Source organism: Equus caballus, chromosome 15 (assembly GCF_041296265.1).
Source record: "Equus caballus isolate H_3958 breed thoroughbred chromosome 15, TB-T2T, whole genome shotgun sequence".
NCBI classification, from domain to species: Eukaryota; Metazoa; Chordata; class Mammalia; order Perissodactyla; family Equidae; genus Equus; species Equus caballus.
This window is the reverse complement of record NC_091698.1, coordinates 16,534,329-16,555,248: the sequence shown is the minus strand read 5'-3', so window position 1 is coordinate 16,555,248 and position 20,920 is coordinate 16,534,329. Positions and strand designations below refer to the sequence as shown.

General features: G+C 42.2%; 1 protein-coding gene across 15 annotated transcripts in view; it reads left to right on the top strand.

Annotated features, from left to right (window-relative positions):
- Positions 1-20,920, top strand: part of LIMS1 (LIM zinc finger domain containing 1) — a 158,556-nt gene that overhangs the window by 121,012 nt on the left and 16,624 nt on the right. For 10 of the 15 annotated variants that reach the window (XM_070235017.1, XM_070235015.1, XM_023618458.2 and 7 more), the window contains one exon: positions 11,086-11,245. In XM_070235017.1, coding sequence (XP_070091118.1) covers positions 11,086-11,245 — 160 coding nt within the window. Of the gene's footprint in view, positions 1-671; positions 759-6,617; positions 6,953-11,085; positions 11,246-20,920 lie in introns of those variants that run through there. The other 5 variants (XM_001501163.6, XM_070235013.1, XM_070235022.1 and 2 more) reach the window with 4 other exon arrangements.

Below are 20,920 nucleotides of genomic sequence, written 5' to 3'. Positions count from 1 at the left end.
GGAGGGATGGACCCGCTGCCTCTCCTCTGTGGTCCTTTTGGGCCAAGAGTGCCACATGGTGACTGACCCTTCTTCAGGTGCTAGGGCACACAGCCAGCCTCGTTCACTCAGCACTGGGCACTGAGGCAGAAATCTGCATTGTTACATGCTTGAATAATGGAAGAAACCATGTATGTATGTCCCTATATTGTGTCCCCACCTACACTGTATACTCACAGAAACAGAGGCTTGTATTCTCTTGTTTATTCATTCAACAGGCACTTCTTAGGTACCCCCTTAGGGCCTGAGCATCATGAGCACATAGTAAAAGTTCCATTTGTTCAGTCATGATGTAAAATAATACAAGTAAGTAAACAGTGGAATAATGCAAGCACTTACTTTTTAAGAAGCTACAGACATTAATTAAAAAGTTGCTAAAGGAAGAACAGCCCATTCGTGCTGCCACTAGCCCTAAAACACCCTCACTTTGAACCCTCACTGTATTAGTTCCTTTGTTGTTTCAGCATAAGTTGCATGTGTGAGGTGCAAACAATTTCTCTTCCCTGACACTTTCTCTCTGAGAATCAGCTGGTCAGTGTCTTTTGCTCCTAGGGAGAGGCTAATGGGAAGGAGATATGTGATGGAAGTTGACTGGGCTCTTTCATGCCCCATCTTTTCTTCTTTTAGAACCTCAGCTTCCCTTCTCTCTCCCAGCTTCCAGGATATTCCTTGGTGATAAGAAGAAAGGAGAGGAGGAAAAAATGAGATCTGGCAAAATTGTAAGCAAAGAGACAGAGCCACAAATCTGTCTTAATATCCATATAAATGCTGTTATGCTGATTGATTAAACATTTTAAAAATATTTACATAGTATATATGATACTTGTGACCATAAAGCTGATTCATATCCAGGTGACTTTTATTGAAGAGCTCTGTTTAGGACTACTGAGTGCCAAGCACCCTCATTAACATAGTCCTCACTGGAAATAGAGGAAACCAAAAAGAAATGGAAGGTCTCCTGCTTGCTTCCCCTTAATACAGTATTTCTTAAATAGTATAACTTAAAGAGATAAGAGAATTTTTAAATTTAAATTTAAGTTTCTGGGGCCAGCCCCATGGCCAAGTGGTTAAGTTTGCGTGTTCTGCTTTGGCAGCCAGTTGTTCGCAGGCTCGGATCCTGGGCGTGGACCTAGCACTGTTCATCAAGCCATGCTGAGGCGGCGACCCACACAGAAGAACTAGAATGACCCACAACTAGGATATACAGCTATATACTGGGGCTTTGGGGAGGAAAAAAAGGAAGATTGGCAACAAATGTTAGCTCAGGGCCAATCTTCCTCACCAAAAAAGCATACTTTAAAAAATAAATACATGTAAGTTTCCAGCGCTAATGTGAGTTAGCAGAAGGACACCATAGAACCGACTTAGTTGATGGTGCGGAGCAGTTTAGTGGCTGAGCGGTGGGGGTGAGGGAGTGTCCTCTGTTCGAGCTCCGTCCTCTAGTGGCTCTGTCAGCAGTACGAACCATGAGCCGGCTGTACTCAGGCCACTGGGGGAAACAAAACACAGACCAAAAACAGTTTTGCTTTAATTTCAACCTAATATCTTCTTGTTGACCAAGAATCAAATCATTCTTTTAGTAAGCTCTTTACTTTCATCAAAGGGACAGTTAAGATTAGGAGGACACATACATTCACACACAAACTATTAAAAGATTTTACTTGTCACAAATAACTCAATGTAGTGTTTGAATTTTTTCCCAAATACATTTATTACTCTTTTTTTCCTCCTTGTCCATGCAATTATCTAATGGAATGATATTTTTGACTTCTTTTTGTACTAATCTGCGTGTATATAAACTTAATACATATACATAATAAAAATTGAAACTACACACCTATAAGAACAGTTAAAATAAAAAATAATCATAACCCCAAATGCTGACAAGGATGTGGAAAATTGAGTCTCTCATACATTGCTGGTGGGAATGTAAAATGATATGGCCACTCTAGAAAAAAGTTTGACAGTTTCTTAAAGAAACTAAACATACGCTTATCATTACAACTCAGCAATTTCACTCTTGGACATTTATCCCAAAGAAGTGAAAACTTAGATTTACACAGAAACTTATGCACAGCTGAATTCACAACAGCCCCAAACTGGAAACTACTTAAATCTCCTTCAATGGGTGAATGGTTAAACAAACTGTGTTATGTCCATACCATGGAATACTACTCAGCAATAAAAAGGAGCAAGCTATTGAGATATATATATATATAACTTGGATGCATCTCAAGGACACTATGCTGAGTGAATGAAGCCAACCTTAAAAGGTGACATCCTGATGATTCCATTTATGTAACTGTCTTAGTTTGGGCTGCTATAACAAAAATACCATAGGTGGGGCCAGCCCGGTGGTGCAGCGGTTAAGTGCGCACGTTCCACTTCTCGGGAGCCTGGAGTTTGCCAGTTCAGATCCTGGGTGTGGACATGGTGCCACTTGGCACACCATGCTGCGTCCCACATATAAAGTAGAGGAAGATGGGCATGGATGTTAGCTCAACGCCAGTCTTCCTCAGCAAAAAGAGAAGGATTGGCAGCAGTTAGCTCAGGGCTAATCTTCCTCAAAAAAAAAAAAAAAAAAAACCATAGGCTACATGGCTTAAACAACAAATATTTACTTTTCAGGGTTCTGGAGGCTGAGATCCAAGATCAAGACACCAGCAGATCATGGTGTCTGATCCACGTCCTGGCTTGTAGACAGCTGCCTCTGGCTGTATCCTCACATGGTCAATAGAGAGTCCTCTGTGTCTCTTCCTCTTGTTATAAGGGTATTAATCCCATTCTGAGGGATTAATGCCCCACTCATGACCTAATGTAACCCTACTCACCTCCTAAGGCCCCACTTCCAAACACCATCGTATTGGGGGATAGGCTTCACCGTGTGAATTCTGAAGGACACAAATATTCAGTCCATGGCAGTAACACTCTCTAAATTACAACTACATGGATGAAAAACAGATTAGTGGTTGTCAGGGGTCAGGGATGGCAGGGTGGGGAAAGGTGGGTGTCACTATCAGAGATAACATGAGAGAGATCTTTGTGGTGATAGAATAGTTCTATACCTTGATGGGGTGATGGTTACATGAATGTACCCATGTGATAAAATGACTTAGACCTTGGGCAGCCCTTTGGCATAGGGGTTGAGTTCGTGCGCTCAGCTTTGGTGGCCTGGGGTTTGCAGGTTTGGATCCCAGGCACAGACCTACACACTGCTCATCAGGCGATGCTGTGGCAGCACCCCGCACAGAGAGTGGAGGAAGACTGGCACGGATGTTAGCTCAGTGACAATCTTCCTCAAGCAAAAAGAGGAAGATTGGGAACAGATGTTAGCTCAGGGCCAATCTTGTAAAATAAAATGATATAGACCTATACACATGCATTGTACCAATGTCAGATTCCTGGTTTTGATATCGTATTACAGTTACAGAAGATGTAATCATTAGGGAAACTGTGTGAAGTGTACAAAGGACTTCTCTGTACAATTTTTGTAACTTCTTGCAACTCAATAATTATTTCAAAATAAAAAGTTAAAAATTCGATTGTAGATCTTTCACATTATTTTTAATTCCTTGGCAGAAAAGAGACTTCATTGTGTCATATGTTCAGGAGCCATTAGCTTTTTCTTAGTTCTACTTTTCTGTCTGGTAGAAATAAACCAGTTATGAAGTAAATCAGATAGTTAGATTTTTAGATCTCCTGCTGACTCAGAGTGCTTAGCAGACTGGTAGCTAATTTGCTTTCGTTGTTTCCATGGTTTGCTAGATCAAGTAGATGGATTATTCACACCACTTCATTCATCAACATACAATTTACTGTGCATCTGCAAAGTGGTGGCCTCTTCATGACTCTCAGGCACCAGCACGAGCAAGACAAAGTTCCTACCCCCGTGGAGGTTACATTTTTGGCATGTGAAGAGAGGCGAAAAGGTAGAGATGTGTCTGCAGCGCTCCCTGATGCAGTGTGAACTGAAGGGAAAGGTAGAGACGTGTCTGCAGCGCTCCTTGATGCAGTATGAACTGAAGGGAAAGGGGAGTCTCCCAGTGCTGGCTTCTGTGCTTACAGGGCTGGCTTCTGTGCTTACAGGGCTTCTGCCCTGTAAGTTGGTGTCTCCAAGTAGCATTACCTCAGTGTGGCTGAGTATTTTGGATCTGATCATGTTTCTGGCAGGATAATGAACATGATTTGAAATCACTAGAACTAGTATGGCTTAAGAAATGTAAAGAATATGGTAAGGAGAATAAGGTAAGGAAAATAAAGAAGTGGAGCCTGACAGCTTTTTTCTTTAGCATGGACAAATATATCAGTTCCTGGAAGCACCAGTAAGGGATGGATTTTACAAAGAGGTAAAAAACAAACAAACAACAACATTGGAGGCAGATGTCTGAATTTGAACTTGGGACATTCCACTTACTAGCTGTGTGACTTTGAGCAGCTCATTTAAGCTCTTTGAGAAGGTAATATAAGTCTTGTTTATTTTATTTATTTATTTTTAAAAAGTATTTTTTATTTTATTTTTTTTAAAGATTGGCACCTGTGCTAACATCTGTTGCTAACCTTCTTTTTTTTTCCCCCCTTCTCCCCAAAGCCACCCAGTACATAGTTGTATATTCTAGTTGTAGGTCCTTCTGGCTCCGCTATGTGGGACGCTGCCTCACCACGGCTTGATGAGCCGCACTAGGTCCACACCCAGGATCCGAACCAGCAAAAACCTGGGCTGCTGGAGCAGAGCGTGCAAAACTTAACCACTCGCGCACGGGGCTGTCCCCTTGTTTATTTTTAATGCAGGATAAATTAACTCTATTTGAAAGCTAATAGTAAACTGGCAAGTTGGGAGGATTATTGTTGAGAGACATAGTGGTGGTGGGCCTCCTTCCTCCTTTTTCACCATCAAGTCATTGTCTAGAACCTTCTCCCCGGGGAGGGGAAGTCCCTATGTTCATGGACTGAGTCCCTGTATACCAAGGTAGAGAAGTTTAAAGATAATTAAAATAAAGTTTGATTTTGAGTTTTGGAAAGAGGAGTGTCTTAGGTAAAGTAGAAGTGTGAATAGAGAGAACATAGTCAGGTTAAGAGGGAAGAAGTGTTCTGGGCCGGAGGCTTGTCTGGCTCCGCACTGCCTGCCATGCCACCTAAACTAATTCAGTGCATTGTGCTTCTGGTCTCAGAGTCCGAGTGTGTGTGTGTGTGTGTGTGTGTGTGTTTCCATGCCTGCTGCCTCCTCTCTCTATTCCCCGTGGTCATTTAAAAAAATATTAAACATGAGGGTGTTTCTTTCCTATTAAAAAACGGTGAGTCTCTTGTTCCATAAGCCACAGGCCTCAGACGTGGGCAGGATCCACAGCCTTTGAGTTTCTGACCTGTGCTCTGAGTTCTGTAAGGTTCTGAGTGAGAAGACTAGATCTCATTTTCTGTTTCTAGTACCATGTTGTATCCACTACCTGATCTTTTCTAGTTAACCTCTTTTGCTCTCCAGAAATTATCTTTAACCATTTTCTCACATAGTAAACAATATAGGCTCTAGAATCAGACTACGTAGGTTTAAATCTTGTCTTCACCTACTTACTAGTTATTCCTCATCTGTAAATAATACCTACCTTATCGGGATATGATAGTAAGCACTTACTAACACTTGGGCATCATTATTCATAGTTAGGTCTCAAGAGCCTCAGCCACATTTTATCTATTTGCTATTGATTTCATGGCTCTCCTATGTCTGGTGTGATCTGCTCTGTTGGTGAGTGTAACTTTTACCTGTTCTCAAGATTCCCTTTCTCAAGTGCCCCTTGGTACCTTGGTGTTTGTGGGGTGGTACATTGGTGCTGAAAGGGCTGAAACTTGAGAAGACTCTGAACCCTTGTATTGCCAGTGAAACTGCATCATCATCACCTTCACAGCTGATACTGTTACATGACGGCAGTAGTGTGGAGTGAGTACAGCAGAATGCCAGTGGCATCCTTAGTCATGATAAAGACCAAGGAACATTGACTCCCCTAAGACAGAATTCGGCGGGGTCAAATAGAAAGAGTTCTAACTAAACTCCAGTTCTTTCCTATTTCCTCATGTGTCCATTCATTGAACAGTGTCGAACTCTTACTATGTGCCAAGTACTAGGATAAATAAAAGTCAAACGTAGCTCTTAATTTTGGGAACTCTCAGACTCCCAGGGGAAGGCAGCCTAGGGCATAGCTGGCAAGCATGCCCTGGGCATTATGCCCCTCAGAGTGTGCCGGCACCGTTGACCACACCAGACAGCTTGTTAGAAACACAGAATTGCTTGGGGGTGTTCTTCGAGCTCTCCAGGAGATTCCTCTGCCCACCACAGTTGAGAGCACGATGTTAGTGTTGATGAAGCCTGGGGACAGATACCCAGGGGACATGGCTATTTCTTTCTCTGGGAGCTTACCCAGCAGTCCTCTGTCCCTGGAGTAGCATTTGTAGACAGAGTCTGCCGGGAAGGCCGCTCCAGCAAGGACTGCCACCATGCTGTGGAATGTTTTCTAGAGCTTCCAGAATACCTCAGTAAATCAGGACTGTCACGCCCATTGACTGCTTTGCTGCTGGAGCTCTTAACGTGAAGGGCCAGGAGCGACCCTGGCAAGCCTGGGGCTGACGTGTGTGGGAACAGTGGGAGTGACCCTGGCGGGGAAGCAGGGGCGCCTGGATATTGTTTTTCCACCTCCTGTCCCGCTACTTTCTGCCCTGGGCTCCGAGCTCTCAAGCACCCACAGATGGCGTTCCCGGGCAGGGCGCGCCCCTATGTCATCCCAGAGAACGAAGAAATCCCCCAGACAGCCCTTAACAGTGTCCACCAGGCGAATGGCAATGAAGACGAGAGGGCTGTGTCCAAGCTGCAGCGCAGGCACAGTGACGTAAAAGTCTACAAGGAGTTTTGTGACTTTTACGCGAAATTGTAAGTGTCCCCTCTCCTGGAACTCCCCTCTTCCACATCTAGTCCTCTTGGGCACTAGCCGTTTACAGTTCTATTTGCTCGACTTTCAGCAGGGGCTTCCCAGGGTGACTGAGGGTCGGGGGCTGGGGAGCTGCTGCCGCCGGGCTGCGTCAGCAGGCAGGTGGGTGACCCCTCCTGTAGACTGCCGGGGGTGAAATGCAGATATGAAGGAAAATGCCACCTTTCAAGTAGGAGGAGGCATGTCCTTGTCTTCAGTAGGCTCCTGAGAGTAGCAGGCTTTCATTAGGTAGTACAAGAGGGAGGTTTCGAGTCCTCATTGTCAGGATGTATAATACGAAAATTTTATGCTCTAAAACTTCCCATAGATAAGGATCAGGTTGAAGGAAACAGTGAAAAACTGAATTACAGACTGTTGATAAAGATACACATTTTTGTTATGTTTAACAACCAACAATTTGAAGTAGGCTAAATGGGTTTCTTAATACAGTCTCTAAAGGACTGAATGAATAAATAAGTATGTTGTGTAACTAGCAAATATGTATTTGTAAATAAAACATGCCATTAACTCTAAAAAGTTAGTCTAATTCATATTATTAAATGGGTTTTAGCAGTTTAAAAAAAAATAGTGCAAAGTAGTATTTAGACCAACTCTTGTAAGATTATTGACCTCATTCAAAGTTGGAATCTTGAAATTATTATAAATCCCCAATTTGTCATGTAAGGGTTCAGGAGAGTTTAAGTGACCTGATTGTCTATTGCGGTTAATCCGTTCTGTCTAGTACTGCCACAGATCACATTTGTTTTCCTAACAAGAGTAACTGGGCCATTGTAATTATACTATAACTGAAATACTGAGTGAACTCTCAGGATGCTTTTTAGATTTACACATTTTTGCATTTTAATGCCAGAATATTTGTTGCACGTACTTTGGTAACTGAGGCGCTTGAGTCTGGCAGGCTCAGGTTTCTGTGTGTGGGTGATGTGGAAGTCGGTCAGCACGGTCAGTCACGGCAGCCAGGGGTGGAGTGTCCGCTAAAGGCGCTCACATATCTGTGTTCTCCCACATCTGTATTCTTGTCAGCAACACTTTGTCGTGAAAATTCTTTTCTGAAAAATTAGCAAATTAATTCTAACTAACTGACAGCTATAACTATCATTCGTACTTTTAGAAAGTACCTTCTATCAGATATAGTATTAAAGGCAGAAATCAACTGTACTCACACAGGTCGACATAGCCCATCAGCTGTGACAAAGGTTCCTCTTTGGTGGGGCGCTGTGAGGGGGCTGCGGGTTTGGGGGGGGGACGTGGGAAATCTCTGAACTTCCTGCTCAGTTTTGCTGTGAACCTAAGACTGCTCTAAAACATAGTCTATTAAAAAAAGTACGTAGTGTTGGAGGGTCAAAGACGAGAGGAAAGGGAAGTGTAAACAGCTCACTAGGTTGGTGAGGTTGTTGGTCTTTTTTTTTCTGAAAGTTTCCTCTAAAGTTCTGTTTCCTTTCTTTTCCTCCTTGTTATTAAAAGGAATACCTCTTCAAAAATACATATTATATTATCTCTAAAACTTAGTTTATTTTTCCCGTGTGTGGGAAAAAACTTATATGCTTGTTTTTATAATGTGTCTACCTATTTTCTAATTGTTTGACTATTTGAATATAAACAGTCTGTAGTATAATGAGTATAAACAAGTCAGTGATAAATGTGCTGATCTTGTGACCCCTTTACACTCTTAAAAATTACTGAGGTCCCCAGAGAGCTTTTGTTTATCAATATTAACTGTAGTAGAAAATAAAGCTGAGAAAATTTTTTAATATTTATTAATTTAAAAAACAAACTCATACACATTAATAATATTAATAAACATAAATGACAAAAGGTTGGTGGGAAAAGTGGCAGTGTATTACATTTTTGCAAATCTTATTAATATCTGTCTTAATAAAGGGCAGTTTCTCATATCTGTGTCTGCATTCATCCTATTGTAATATATTATTTTAGATAAAATAAAGAAAGAAAATATGGCCTCCCACAGAGATGTAATTGAAAAGAGAGGGCCTTCCAAACCCATGAAAGGGTCATGGGGGTCCCTACACTTTGAGAACCACAGATCTAGGTAATCATGAATCAAGACATTCCAGAATGTTCTTCTTTTTCAGCTTTTTTAGAGTTCTATTAAAATCATTGAGGATTTGGTGAATCTTTTGAGAGGATTAAAATTAATAATAGTGCTTTATATTTTAGTAGCATCTGCTGGCTTCCAAAGTGGTTTTATATATTTTTTCTTATTTTATCCTCAAACAGTACTAAGAACTGCTGGGGCAGGTGTGGGCTTACCATTCTTCATCAAGGGACACCTGTGGCTTTTGGTCAAGAGAAAGGGGGAAGCACAAACCTTTCCAGGAGTTTTGCTGAAACGGCCACAGTTCGTCAGGCTTATAGCAAAGCCCGCTGAAGAAGGGGCTTTATGGACTTTTCTGCCTGACTCACAGTGACTTTGAGATGACAAAGTAGAAAATTTGTTTTCATATGAGACTTAGGCTAGGTTTGCCAAACAATGAGGCGGTCTCCCTTCCTCCCTTCCTTCCTTTTTTTTTTTTTTTTTTTTGGTGACGTTTTAATTCTCTATTTAAGCCCATGAAGTCAAGTTGAGTTTTGATGGGTACTGGGTTATGAACACGGTACTTCTGCATGGGGTAGTTATGGCAAGGCTACAAAATAGGAAGACTGTTCTTTGGAATCTTTTGGCGGAAGGAGGCACAGTTGTCGTCCGTTGGGGTGGGATGGTTTTTTCAAACCCTTTTGCTAAGGAAAGAGCAAAACTCAGAAACTGCTATGGGACAAGGCAGTTAATGTGTCTGTAAATGGAGACCCCCATCCTGCCTGCCTCACGGGGCAATTGAGGAGATTCAGGGGAACGTGGGCAGTAACTTCACAAGTAGATCGTTTCAATATCCGGGTGGTCAGAAGTGGCACAGGGGACCAGATACACAGGGAGAGCTTGTTCTGAGTGGGCGTCTGAAATAAACTTGCCACATTATGAAGGACAGCTGACTACTGACTGCTCTGCTTAGGGGACCTTCTCCGCTCCAAGGCCTTTCAGAAACAGAACAGTTCTTGACGTGAAATCCAGGGGGCTCGTTAGAGAATAAATAATCATCTGTTATATGCTTGATGATAACGCTTTTCTTCTTCTAAACTACACGGTGGGTAGGTGCAACTTGGGACCATTGATTGAATGCCTCCTGTGTTTTTCCAGGTGTAGGAAAATGACTGGCGAGGGAGTCACCAAGTCACTGGGCTTGTCTGGTTCCTTGACTGCCTGAGTTTCATTTTCCTCACCTGTGAAGTGTGGTGGTGCCCCTGTCACCTCCTCTCACGTGTTTGAAATTGGTATTGCAATTCGGTTGTAATCTTGTGAGCAGGGGACCTGGAGTCTGGTCCACCTCTCTGAACCTCCGTTTCATTCTCTGTAAAATGACCTTCATAATGTAAAATTCGGTGATTTTAAGATACTTAGAGATAATAGGTAGATAAATAAGATATAGATAATAAGATATTTATAATATTAGTGTCCAAATTTTTTTTTTTTTTTTACTAATTAGATTGTAGGACTAAGGCATCTTGGCTAGTTTTAAGAGTTACTTAAGCAGATGCTTTCAACAGGTTATAGCCAAAGGGATGATCAGTGACTAGGCTATGCCATGGCATTCAGTGGATGTACAGTTTAGATTCTGTTCTCAGAAGGGAGAAAAATTGGCTTTGAGATGTTGACTTGGGGATGTTTTATTTAAGCTACTTACGAGCTCCTTGAGGCTGACTGTTGACTCTCATCTCTATCCCTAGTTCCCATAGAGAGTGGGCACTGGCCATAGTATGTTTAGCAGGAGGACTGTCAGGATTGTTAAAGAAAAGCAGATTCCGAGCAGGAGGCCCTTTCAGAACCTGAGATACTAGGACAAAGAGATGGGAACAGTTTGAGTTGAGTACTTAAGACCCAAGCAAGAAATTGGGCTTTATGATAGATAAAATACGATTTTTGTGAACAGGTAGAATTTGCTGCTCAGTTCTTTGTGTCATTTGGTCTTATATCTAAGAAAAGCTTGACAGTCTGTGACGGCCTGTCTTTTGTGTGTTTCAGCAACATGGCCAATGCCCTTGCCAACGCCACTTGTGAGCGCTGCAAGGGGGGTTTTGCGCCCGCCGAGAAGATCGTGAACAGTAATGGCGAGCTGTACCATGAGCAGTGCTTCGTGTGTGCTCAGTGCTTCCAGCAGTTCCCAGAGGGCCTGTTCTATGAGGTGAGTCAACCTGGACAGAGCAGAGAGGTACCATTCCCCTCTGCTCCCTCTCCTTCCCTTCCTTGTTTGAGGCATCCTTCTTCATTTTAGATTTCAGTATCAAAGGTTACCTTGAAGGGGCAGGAACACTGCCAGGTGTTTGGTACTTGTCAGGTCTGTGATGGCTCAGGTATGGAATGCCCTGACAGTCCCCACCATTTATACTGTTTATTTCATCTTCCTCTTTCAGAACCGCCCCCCCGGTACCTCGTGACTTGACCCATCAGAGCTGAGCAGTTCAGCTCAGCAGACAAAACCTTTTCATACGCTTCAGCCACAGTTTTTCTGGCTTCTCCACCCAGGTCCCCACTTGCCTTCTCCCCTACACATACCTCCTGATTCCTGCCTCTGTGTCCTGCCTCCTCAGAGGACCACTAAACATCCTCTTTAAAGGAAGATATCTGTTACCTGCTCCACAACTTTGAGGCGATGAGTGGTAACTTCCATGGATTCATGTTCTAAGGAGGATCTTGTTTGGGAACGAGTATTTGGGGGGATACCTTGCTTGTATTTAGCTCTCCTGTATGTCTTATATTCTTTTCCAAATACTTGGTTTTCTTGATCCTCCAATATTACCACGTGGTCTTCACTTCCTTTGTTTTTATTCTTACCATAACTGAAACCTCCTTTTCACAAAATAGTCTACTTTTGGGACTGGTCTAGCGAAGCTGACTGCATGCTGTTAATGAAAATAAGAGTGATGTGAGTGTGTGTGTGCACATGTGCGTGTGAGATCAATTAGATCATTTACTTTTACCAAGTTGGTCCTTACATATTTGTGTATCTATATGTTATTCATATGTGTGTCTCTATCTGGTAATATATGTACATAGAATTATGTTACAGCCAAAGGTGGCTGCTCTTTGATTTCTTCTGCCTTGATTTTTTAATTTCTCTGTTTTAAAAGCCATTCCTGAGGAAGGAAAGGTGGTTTTTAAAGATCATTAGTAAGTCAATTGTTTGCCTCTCAGACAGCATTTTCCCGTAGAAACAATGCCTCCTGAGAGTGAGGCTCCCAGGCTAGCCTGCAGGAAAGCTATTTATGCCGTCATGGCACCTGAAATACAGAACTACTATGTGGATAGTAAAGTAACTCTGGGAAACAGCTGTAAGAGCTTTCATTAGGAAACACCATTTTATTCACTAGAACACACTTTTTGAGCTCCTACCGTGTCTCAGAAACATACATTCCCTACAACAAAAACCCTGGCAATAGGAATAGGAGTTCTTTTTCTCTTTTCTTTCACTTCTTCCTATCTCCTTCCCTGGGTATTGGGAATCTCTTTCCCGTCAAGGGTGATGGCTTTGGGATGGGAATGGCAAGTGACAGCTGAGGTGAGACAGGAGCAGGAGAGAAGCAGTCCAACCGCAGGAGGGGAGAGGGGCTGTAGTGGCTGTGAATCTAGACATCAAGGTCACAGATCTCTCCTGAGCTTGTGGGTGGGTCCACCATTGGTAAGGAGAGTGGCCACTAGATTCATGAAGAAGAAAAAGAAATCCCTAGGGGCTGAGGCAGCAGGAAGAGAAAGGGAGAGGGGGGAGTTACTCAATCGAGTAAAAGGATCGAAGGACCTGCTTCTTCAGAGTCTTGACACAGCCTCTCAGGTCTCTAAGTCAGCACAGTGGAGGGGTGCCAGGACTGCAAGGAAGGAGGGGAGACTCCAGAGCACCTTGAAGGGAATCGCAGACTCTGCCTCCAGAGGGAACATCAGTCCTCACACTCTGTAAACCCCTTCTTATCTTACCTCTACGTTTTCTTTTCACTTGAGGCCCAGAGAGGTTGAAATGTCCTGATATCACAGCAGATTGGTGATATGAATGGGATGAGAACCTCATTTGATCTCCTAATGTCCAATGTGGTATTCTTTCCCTTACATATTCTTTTCAAATCTAAGACATGTTTATTGAAATGAGTAGTTATGGCAAAGGCCTTAGGAGAGATTCCAGAGGAACAATAGAGAAGACCTCAAAAGAGAAAGGCAGGCTGTGTTTTCCCAAACATTTTTGTTATTTCCCTGGCCTGCTGTTCCCTTTCTATCACTTTCTTTTTCCTACCTTGTCCATCCGCCTGCCGCTTTGGAGTCGTTGCCCTCACCTCCTAAGCTCCTAGTTCATGTGTGGGTACCGTCGCTGCCCTGCCACTTGTGCTTAGTCAGAGGGCAGGCTCCGGCAGCGCCTGAGTGGACGGAATAAAGCATGACTCACACTTGTTCTCCTGCCACCTCTCACTCATCTTTCCTTCTGGACTATAAATACCCTCCCTGGGTCGTCTGATATTATTCTAGAAGATGTTAGGATTATCCAGAACTAGTCTAGGACAGGCATACCTCGTTTCATTGTGCTTCGCAAATACTGCATTTTTTACAGATTGAAGGTTTGTGGCAACCCTGCATCGAGCAAGTCTGTAGGTGCCATTTTTCCACCAGCATTTGCGTACTTCATGTCTCTGTGTCACGTTCTGGTAGTTCCGGCCGTATTTCAAACTTTTCCATTATTATTGTATTTGTTATGGTGATCTGTGATCAGTGATCTTTGCTGTTACTGTTGTAGTTGTTCTGGAGCACCATGAACCACGCCTGTATAAGACGGCAAACTTAATCAATAAACGTTGTGTGTGTTCTGACTGCTCCACCAACCAGCCATTCCCTCGTCTCTCTCCCTCTCTTTGAGCCTGCCTACTCCCTGAGACACAGCAATATTGAAATTAGGCCAATTAATTACCTGACAATGGCCTCTGAAGTGTTCAAATGAAAGGAAGAGTCGCACATCTCTTACTTTAAATCAAAAGCTAGAAATGATTAAGCTTAGGAAGAAAGGCATGTCGAGAACCGAGACAGGCCAAAAGCTAGGCCTCTTGTGTCAAACAGCCAGGTTATGAATGCAAAGGAAAGTTCTTGAAGGAAATTAAAAGTGCTACTCCAGTGAACACATGAATGGTAAGAAAGTGAAACAGCCTCATTGCTGATACGGAGGAAGTCTTATTGGTCCGGATAGAAGATCAAACCACCACAACGTTCCCCTAAGTCACAGCCTAATCCAGAGCAAGGCCCTAACTCTCTTCAATTCTATGAAGGCTGAGAGAGGGGAGGAAGCTGCAGAAGGAAAGTCTGAAGCTAGCAGAGGTTGGTTCATGAGGTGTAAGGAAAGAAGCCACTTCCATAACAAACATGCAAGGCGAAGCAGCAAGCGCTGATGGAGAAGCTGCAGCAGGTTATCCAGAAAATCTGGCTGAGAGACTCAATGAAGGTGGCTCCACTAAACAGCAGATTTTCAATGCAGATGGAACAGTCTTTATTGGAAGAAGATGTCGTCTGGGACTTTCGTAGCTAGAGAGGAGAAGTCAATGCGTGGCTTCACAGTTTCAGAGAACAGGCTGTCTCTCTTATTAGGGGCTCATGCAGCTGGCGACTTTAAGGTGGAGCCAATGCTCATTTACCATTCCAGAAATCCTCAGACCCTTAAGAATTATGCTAAATCTATTCTATGTGTGCTCTATAAACGGAACAACAAAGCCTGGATGACAGCACGTCTGTTTCCAACATTGTTTACTGAATAATTTAAGCCCGCTGTTGAGACCTACTGCTCAGAAAAAGGGATTCCTTTCAAAGTATAACTGCTCATTGACAATGCACTTGGTCACCCAAGAGGTCTGATGGAGATGTACAATGAGGTTAATGTTGTTTTCATGCCTGCTAACTCAACATCCATTCTGTAGCCCATGGATCAAGGAATCATTTCAACTTTCAAGTCTTATTATTTAGAAATACTCTTCAGGGGCTGGCTTAGTGGTGTCGTGGTTAAGTTTGCACTCTCTGCTCAGTGGCCCAGCTTTCACGGGTTCAGATCCTAGGCACGGACCATTCATCAAGCCATGCTGCGGCAGTGACCCACATACAAAATAGAAGATTGGCACAGACATTAGCTCAAGGCTAATCTTTCTCAAGCAAAAAAGAGGAAGATTGGCAACAGATGTTAGCTCAGGGCCAATCTTCCTCACCAAAAAAAAAAAAAAGAAAAAAACTTTTCATAAGCCTGTAGCTGCCATTGGTAGTGATTCCTCTGATGGACCTGGGCAAAGTCAGTTGAACACCTTCTTGAAAGGATTCACCATTCTAGATGCCATTAAGAACATTTGTGATTCACGGGAAGAGGTCAAAATATCAACATTAACAGAAGTTTGGAAGAAGATGATTCCAGCCTTCATGGATGACTTTGAGGTTTCAAGACTTCAGTAGAGGAAGTAACTGCAGATGTAGTGGAAACAGCAAGAAAATTAGAACTAGAAGTGGAGCCTGAAGATGTGACTGGATTGCTGCCATCTCATGAGAAAACCTTAACAGAAGAGGAGTTACTTCTTAAGGGTGAGCAAAGAAAGTGGGTTCCTGAGATGGAATTGACTCCTGGTGAAGATGGTGTGAAGATTGTTGAAATAACTACAAAGGATTTAGAATTTACATGAACTCAGTTGATAAAGCAGCAGCAGGGTTTGAGAGGATTGACTCCAATTTTGAAAGAAATTCTACCGTGGGTAAAATGCTGTCAAACAGCATCGCATGCTACAGAGAAATCGTTCATGAAGCAGAGTCAATCAGTGTGGCAAACCTCACTGTTGTCTTATGTTAAGAACTTGCCGCAGCCACCCCCACCTTCAGCAACCACCACCCTGATCAGTCAGCACCATCAACATCGAGGCAGGAGGCTCCACCAGCAAAAAGGTTATGACTCGCTGAAGGCTCAGATGGTGGTCAACATTTTTTAGCAATAAAGTATATTTTAATTAAGGTATACATTTCTTTTTAGACATAATGCTGTTGCGCAGTTAATAGACTACAGTATAGTGTAAACATAACTTTTATATGCACTGGGAAACCAAGAAATGTTTGTGACGTGCTTTATTGTGTTATGCGCTTTACTGTGGTGCTCTGGAACAGAACCTGCAGTGTCTCCGGGGTCTGCCTGTAATGGGCTGTTGCCCAGTTAAGCTCCCTTGGGTCCTGAGGAAGAGTGCTATTTTTAGCTACATTTACAATTAAAACCCTTTTTTCAGGCCAGGGATTTGTAAACCTGCATGTGGAGAATACAGCTTTTCCTTTGGTTGAATGATATAGAGACAAAGCTATCCAAGACTTCCAAGAAATAATCTGCATTTTCAGTTATGTCCAGCAATCAATTGTTTTCCAGAAAAGGAAGCTCAAAAACTTACCTCGTTTGCTTTCCATTTGAAACATGACTTACGTGCTTCAGTCTTGGTAACAATAGCAAATGCGTCTTTTCCACTCTATATCTTTGATATTGATTTTGTCTTGTCATTAAAACATCATCCTTCCCTCATTTCCACAGTCCCTACTCTCTTCTCTAGAAAACTAGCTGTGAAGACTTACAGGGGGGTTCTCTGCACTCACTCGCCCCTGAAAATGGGATCCACTTTACTGTGGAATTTCCTGATGTTCTGGATCAGAGAGCCAGGACAGATTCCCTTGAGCCACGAAGACAGGTTAGAGTTGGATGTTGTTTCCTGCCCACTCACTGGGATGGGTGTCTGAGCTGAGCTGACTGAGCGCAGGTCTTTCTGGCTCATCTGCACCTCCTTAAGAGTGATTTAGCAGCAAGCAGGATTATTAACCACATTGGCTCCTTACTCAAGGTGAATTTGAATCCCACTAGATTATGTGGTTTAAAAAGTGAACTTAAGGGTTGCCATTAAGCTTGTAATCCATCACCACTGAAGAATGTAGGGTAGAACTTAAAGATTCTTATGCTTTGCAGCTTCTGTCGTCAGTAAGGACTACTTTACGCAAGGTGTTTCTTAACACAAGACATCATTAGTGGTGCTTTCAGCCTATCCCATCTGTTTCATTTCACTTATCCTCTCTGATTCCACACAGCACTTTGTTTATACCTTTAGTATGGAGAGCATTTACACATTTTAGTATAGCTATTTATTTATATGTTTATCTTCTTCCCGTCAAACTTTGAATACCTTAGGTACAAGGACTGTCCTAATTAATTCATTACCTCTATGACTTGTTTTACAGCATTTGATGACTATTAGATGCTTAATAAATACAGTGGTATGTATACAGTACTTGCATAGTATACATTGCTAATATACCAACTAGGAACTAGGTCAGGCATTTTCTAAAGTAAACATTTGCAGGCTATACTTCAAAATCTTGGTACTCTTTACCCAATTCCTATTGTTCATCTCATGAACATTGTCCAAGCTTTATCATGCCTGCATGCAGAGCGGCGAATGAAAGAAATGCATTCTTAAGTGGAAACAGGAGATTTCAGTTGTGGATACAACCATGAGTAGAACTCCTGAGCCATGATGTGTTTTCAGTACCATATGTGGTCCACTGACTTGATATGTTGGTTCAGGCCAATGTAGTGGTGTTGAATAAACTTACTTTCTTTTTTTTTTTTTTTTTGCTTTTTCTCCCCAAATCTCCCCAGTACATAATTGTATATTTTCATTGTGGGTCCTTCTAGTTGTGGCATGTGGGACACCGCCCCAGCATCGCCTGATGAGCAGTGCCATGTCTGTGCTCAGGATCCGAACGGCAAAACCCTGGACCGCTGAAGCAGAGCGCGCAAACTTAACCACTCGGCCACCAGGCCGACCCCTGAAGTTACTTTTTATTTAAAACCTACAGTAAAGTTGAAAGAATAATATAATGAATATTGTGTACCCTATGCATCTCACACACACACCACACCCATTTTTTGCCAAATAATTTGAAAGTAAGTTGTAGACATATGACACTGAATGAAGTTACTTCTAATTTTTGTGTTTTAGAGGAAAAGGGGCAATGGAGGAGTTATAGTTAAGAGGTGATTTTGGGGATACTGGCATTACCAAAATGTTCTGTGATTGAGTGACATGTTATATCAAGTTGGGATCTTAATATACTCACTTTGGGTATTGGAGTATCATTTCTTGAATTAAAAGCTCTCCTCCCTCCAGTTTGTTTAAATGATTCAAATAACTGTAAATTCTATTTCCAAGAGCATACATTAAAAAGAAAAGAAAAGGAGCATAATTCTCTTCCCCTTGAGTATGGGCTGGACTTAATGACTCACTTCTAACAGGGATGTAGCAGGGGTAAAGTACTAACTTTGCAGTGGAGAAACCTGGCAGATATTAACCAAGTAATCAAGGTTAACATCAGTAAGAAGTCATGTACTCCCAAGATGCTGCAACAAATAGAGCACATTATTACCTCTGTGGTAGTCTTCCCCCAAATCTATGACCTTAGTCTACTCATGAGACAAACCCATAATGAGGAGCACTCTGCAAAACACCTGACCAGCACCCTTCAAAAGTACCAAGGTCATGCAAGACGGGGCAAGACTGAGTCTCCTCCACAGACTGGAGGAGACTAAGGAGCTCCAGGGGTCTGACTTCCCTGAGATTGGGGGAGTGACGTTTGTTCATTCATTTATTGACCTATCCATCCATTCAACAAATATTGATAATATTAGCTAGGCAGTTACAATGTGCCAGGCACCATGTTATGTTCTAGGGTAGGATGATGAACCAAATAGATGCAGTCTTCAGGGAACTTGTGCTACAGTGGATTAGACTAGACTGATCAAGATCAAGTCATTGAAAGTTAGATACAAAAACTTCACAGTCTTACGAAGTGCTTGGTAATATGGAAAAGTTAAATCTACCTGAGGACGGAATTTTCCCCCCAGAATCCACTGAAAATTGTAATAGATGGTGTTTAAAGTGCTTTATAGCACAGTGCCTGGCATGTGAGAAAAGCTTAATAAATGGCTAATACTGGTTTTTAGAAAATTTTCAGGAGGTGGTTTTGCACACTGTTAGTACGTATATCTACAGCACCTCCCAGCGTAGGGCCTTCCCTTTTGAGGGTGCTCTGAGTATTTGCTGACTGAGAGAAGCCATCAATGAAACTATGCAGCCTAAGATGTCTTAGGAAGTGTGTATCCATAATTAGGACTTTGCCGGACCTCGACATTTTCCTCAGATTTGCACAGTGGGGATAGAGGGTGGATTCATTTTATTGGTACGTGGTCAAAAAGGCACCCAGTAGTACCAGGCTATAATGTCATTGTTCCATGTCCAATAAAATCAGCTCTTCATCCCTGTTCAAGTGAGCAATTCTGAAGTAAAGGTCACATGTTGTGTTGGCAGAGAAGCCAGGGTTATTGTTCAACCATGATTTTTGAGTTCTGATAGAAACCCGCAAGATAATGTAAGAATTCTAGGTTGTATTCTCTATTGCTATGCCTGAGAGGTTGTGGATACAGAGGAAGAAGTACAGATTTGGGATCTGACAGCCATGGGTTTGAATCCCAGTTCCACTGGTTTTGGTGCAAGTTATATAATCTTTCTGAATGTGAGTTTTCTCTAACAAGGCGAGAATCACACATGTCTCATAGTGTTATGAGTTTGAATCAAGGTAGCATGTACATTACCCAGTAAGTTAGCCCACTCTTTTCCTCCACTTCCCAGTGGGTACAACTTCAGAAAAGTAGTGCTTACGCACTCTAAACCAGGGCTCCTCCTCCTCAGCACTACTGACGTTTTGAGCTGGATCTTTGTTGTGGGGGCTGTCCTGTGCATTGTAGGATGTTTAGTAACATCTCTAGTCTCTACCCACTAGATCCCCAGTTGTGACAACCAAAAATATCTCCATACATTGCCAGATATCCCCTGAGGAGCAAAATCACCCTGGTTGAGAACCACAGCCCTAAACAATGAGGGCATCTTTTCACAAATAGGCAGTGAACTTCACTGTGGTAATAGAAGCTGATCTAAATGGGCATGTGCCCTGGGTTACTGAGGTCTTAGACTACATGAAACAAAAGTCGTTACAGTCCTGTCTCAGAATTTGACTGTAGTCAGAGTTAATTTTTATGCCATAAATTTAATTAGAAAGTATTTCTAGAAAGAGTTCACTTAAGAAGGACCCTAGAGAAAGCTTAGATTTTCTTGTTTAAATTGGCACAAGGGAAAATAAGTATACCACTCTTGGATAGTTCATCACTCAACTATTTGTAATGAAAATATCATCCTCATTTAGCAGAAGGCAAGATATGTTTTCTGTGTGCTGATTAGAACTGGTTCCCCAAACTGAAATTCATTTTTATCTATTCAAATGTTATACTTCTGCATTTTAATTTTAAATAAGTTTTAAATATTAATGATTATAAAAATTATTCATTTTTAAATGTTATCTCTATCAGAAGATAGTGATCATGGTCCTAATAGAAACAATGCAAACATGTTAAACCAATAACAGTGGTGTTCCTTTCCACCACCACCACAAGTCGAGGTGCTGCTTCCCGGTTTCTTGTGAGTCTCTCAAAGGTGGGGGTCCACCTGGCTTGTGGTACTTCACATTCCTTTACGATGCCTGGAATGTTGTCCTTTATGCATCAAGAAATGCCCTATAATTGCTAATTTTAGAAGATTTATGAGTTATATTTTTATTCCTAAATATTAAACCCGTGTTATGAGCTATGCACTATACTAGATGTTTTACAAACAATTGTTCTTATTCTTTTTCTTTCATTTGATTCTCACACAAACCCTGCAAGTTAGGTATTTTTATTTCCAATTTATGTATGGCCATGATGAGGCTCAGAGACTTTGCCCACAGT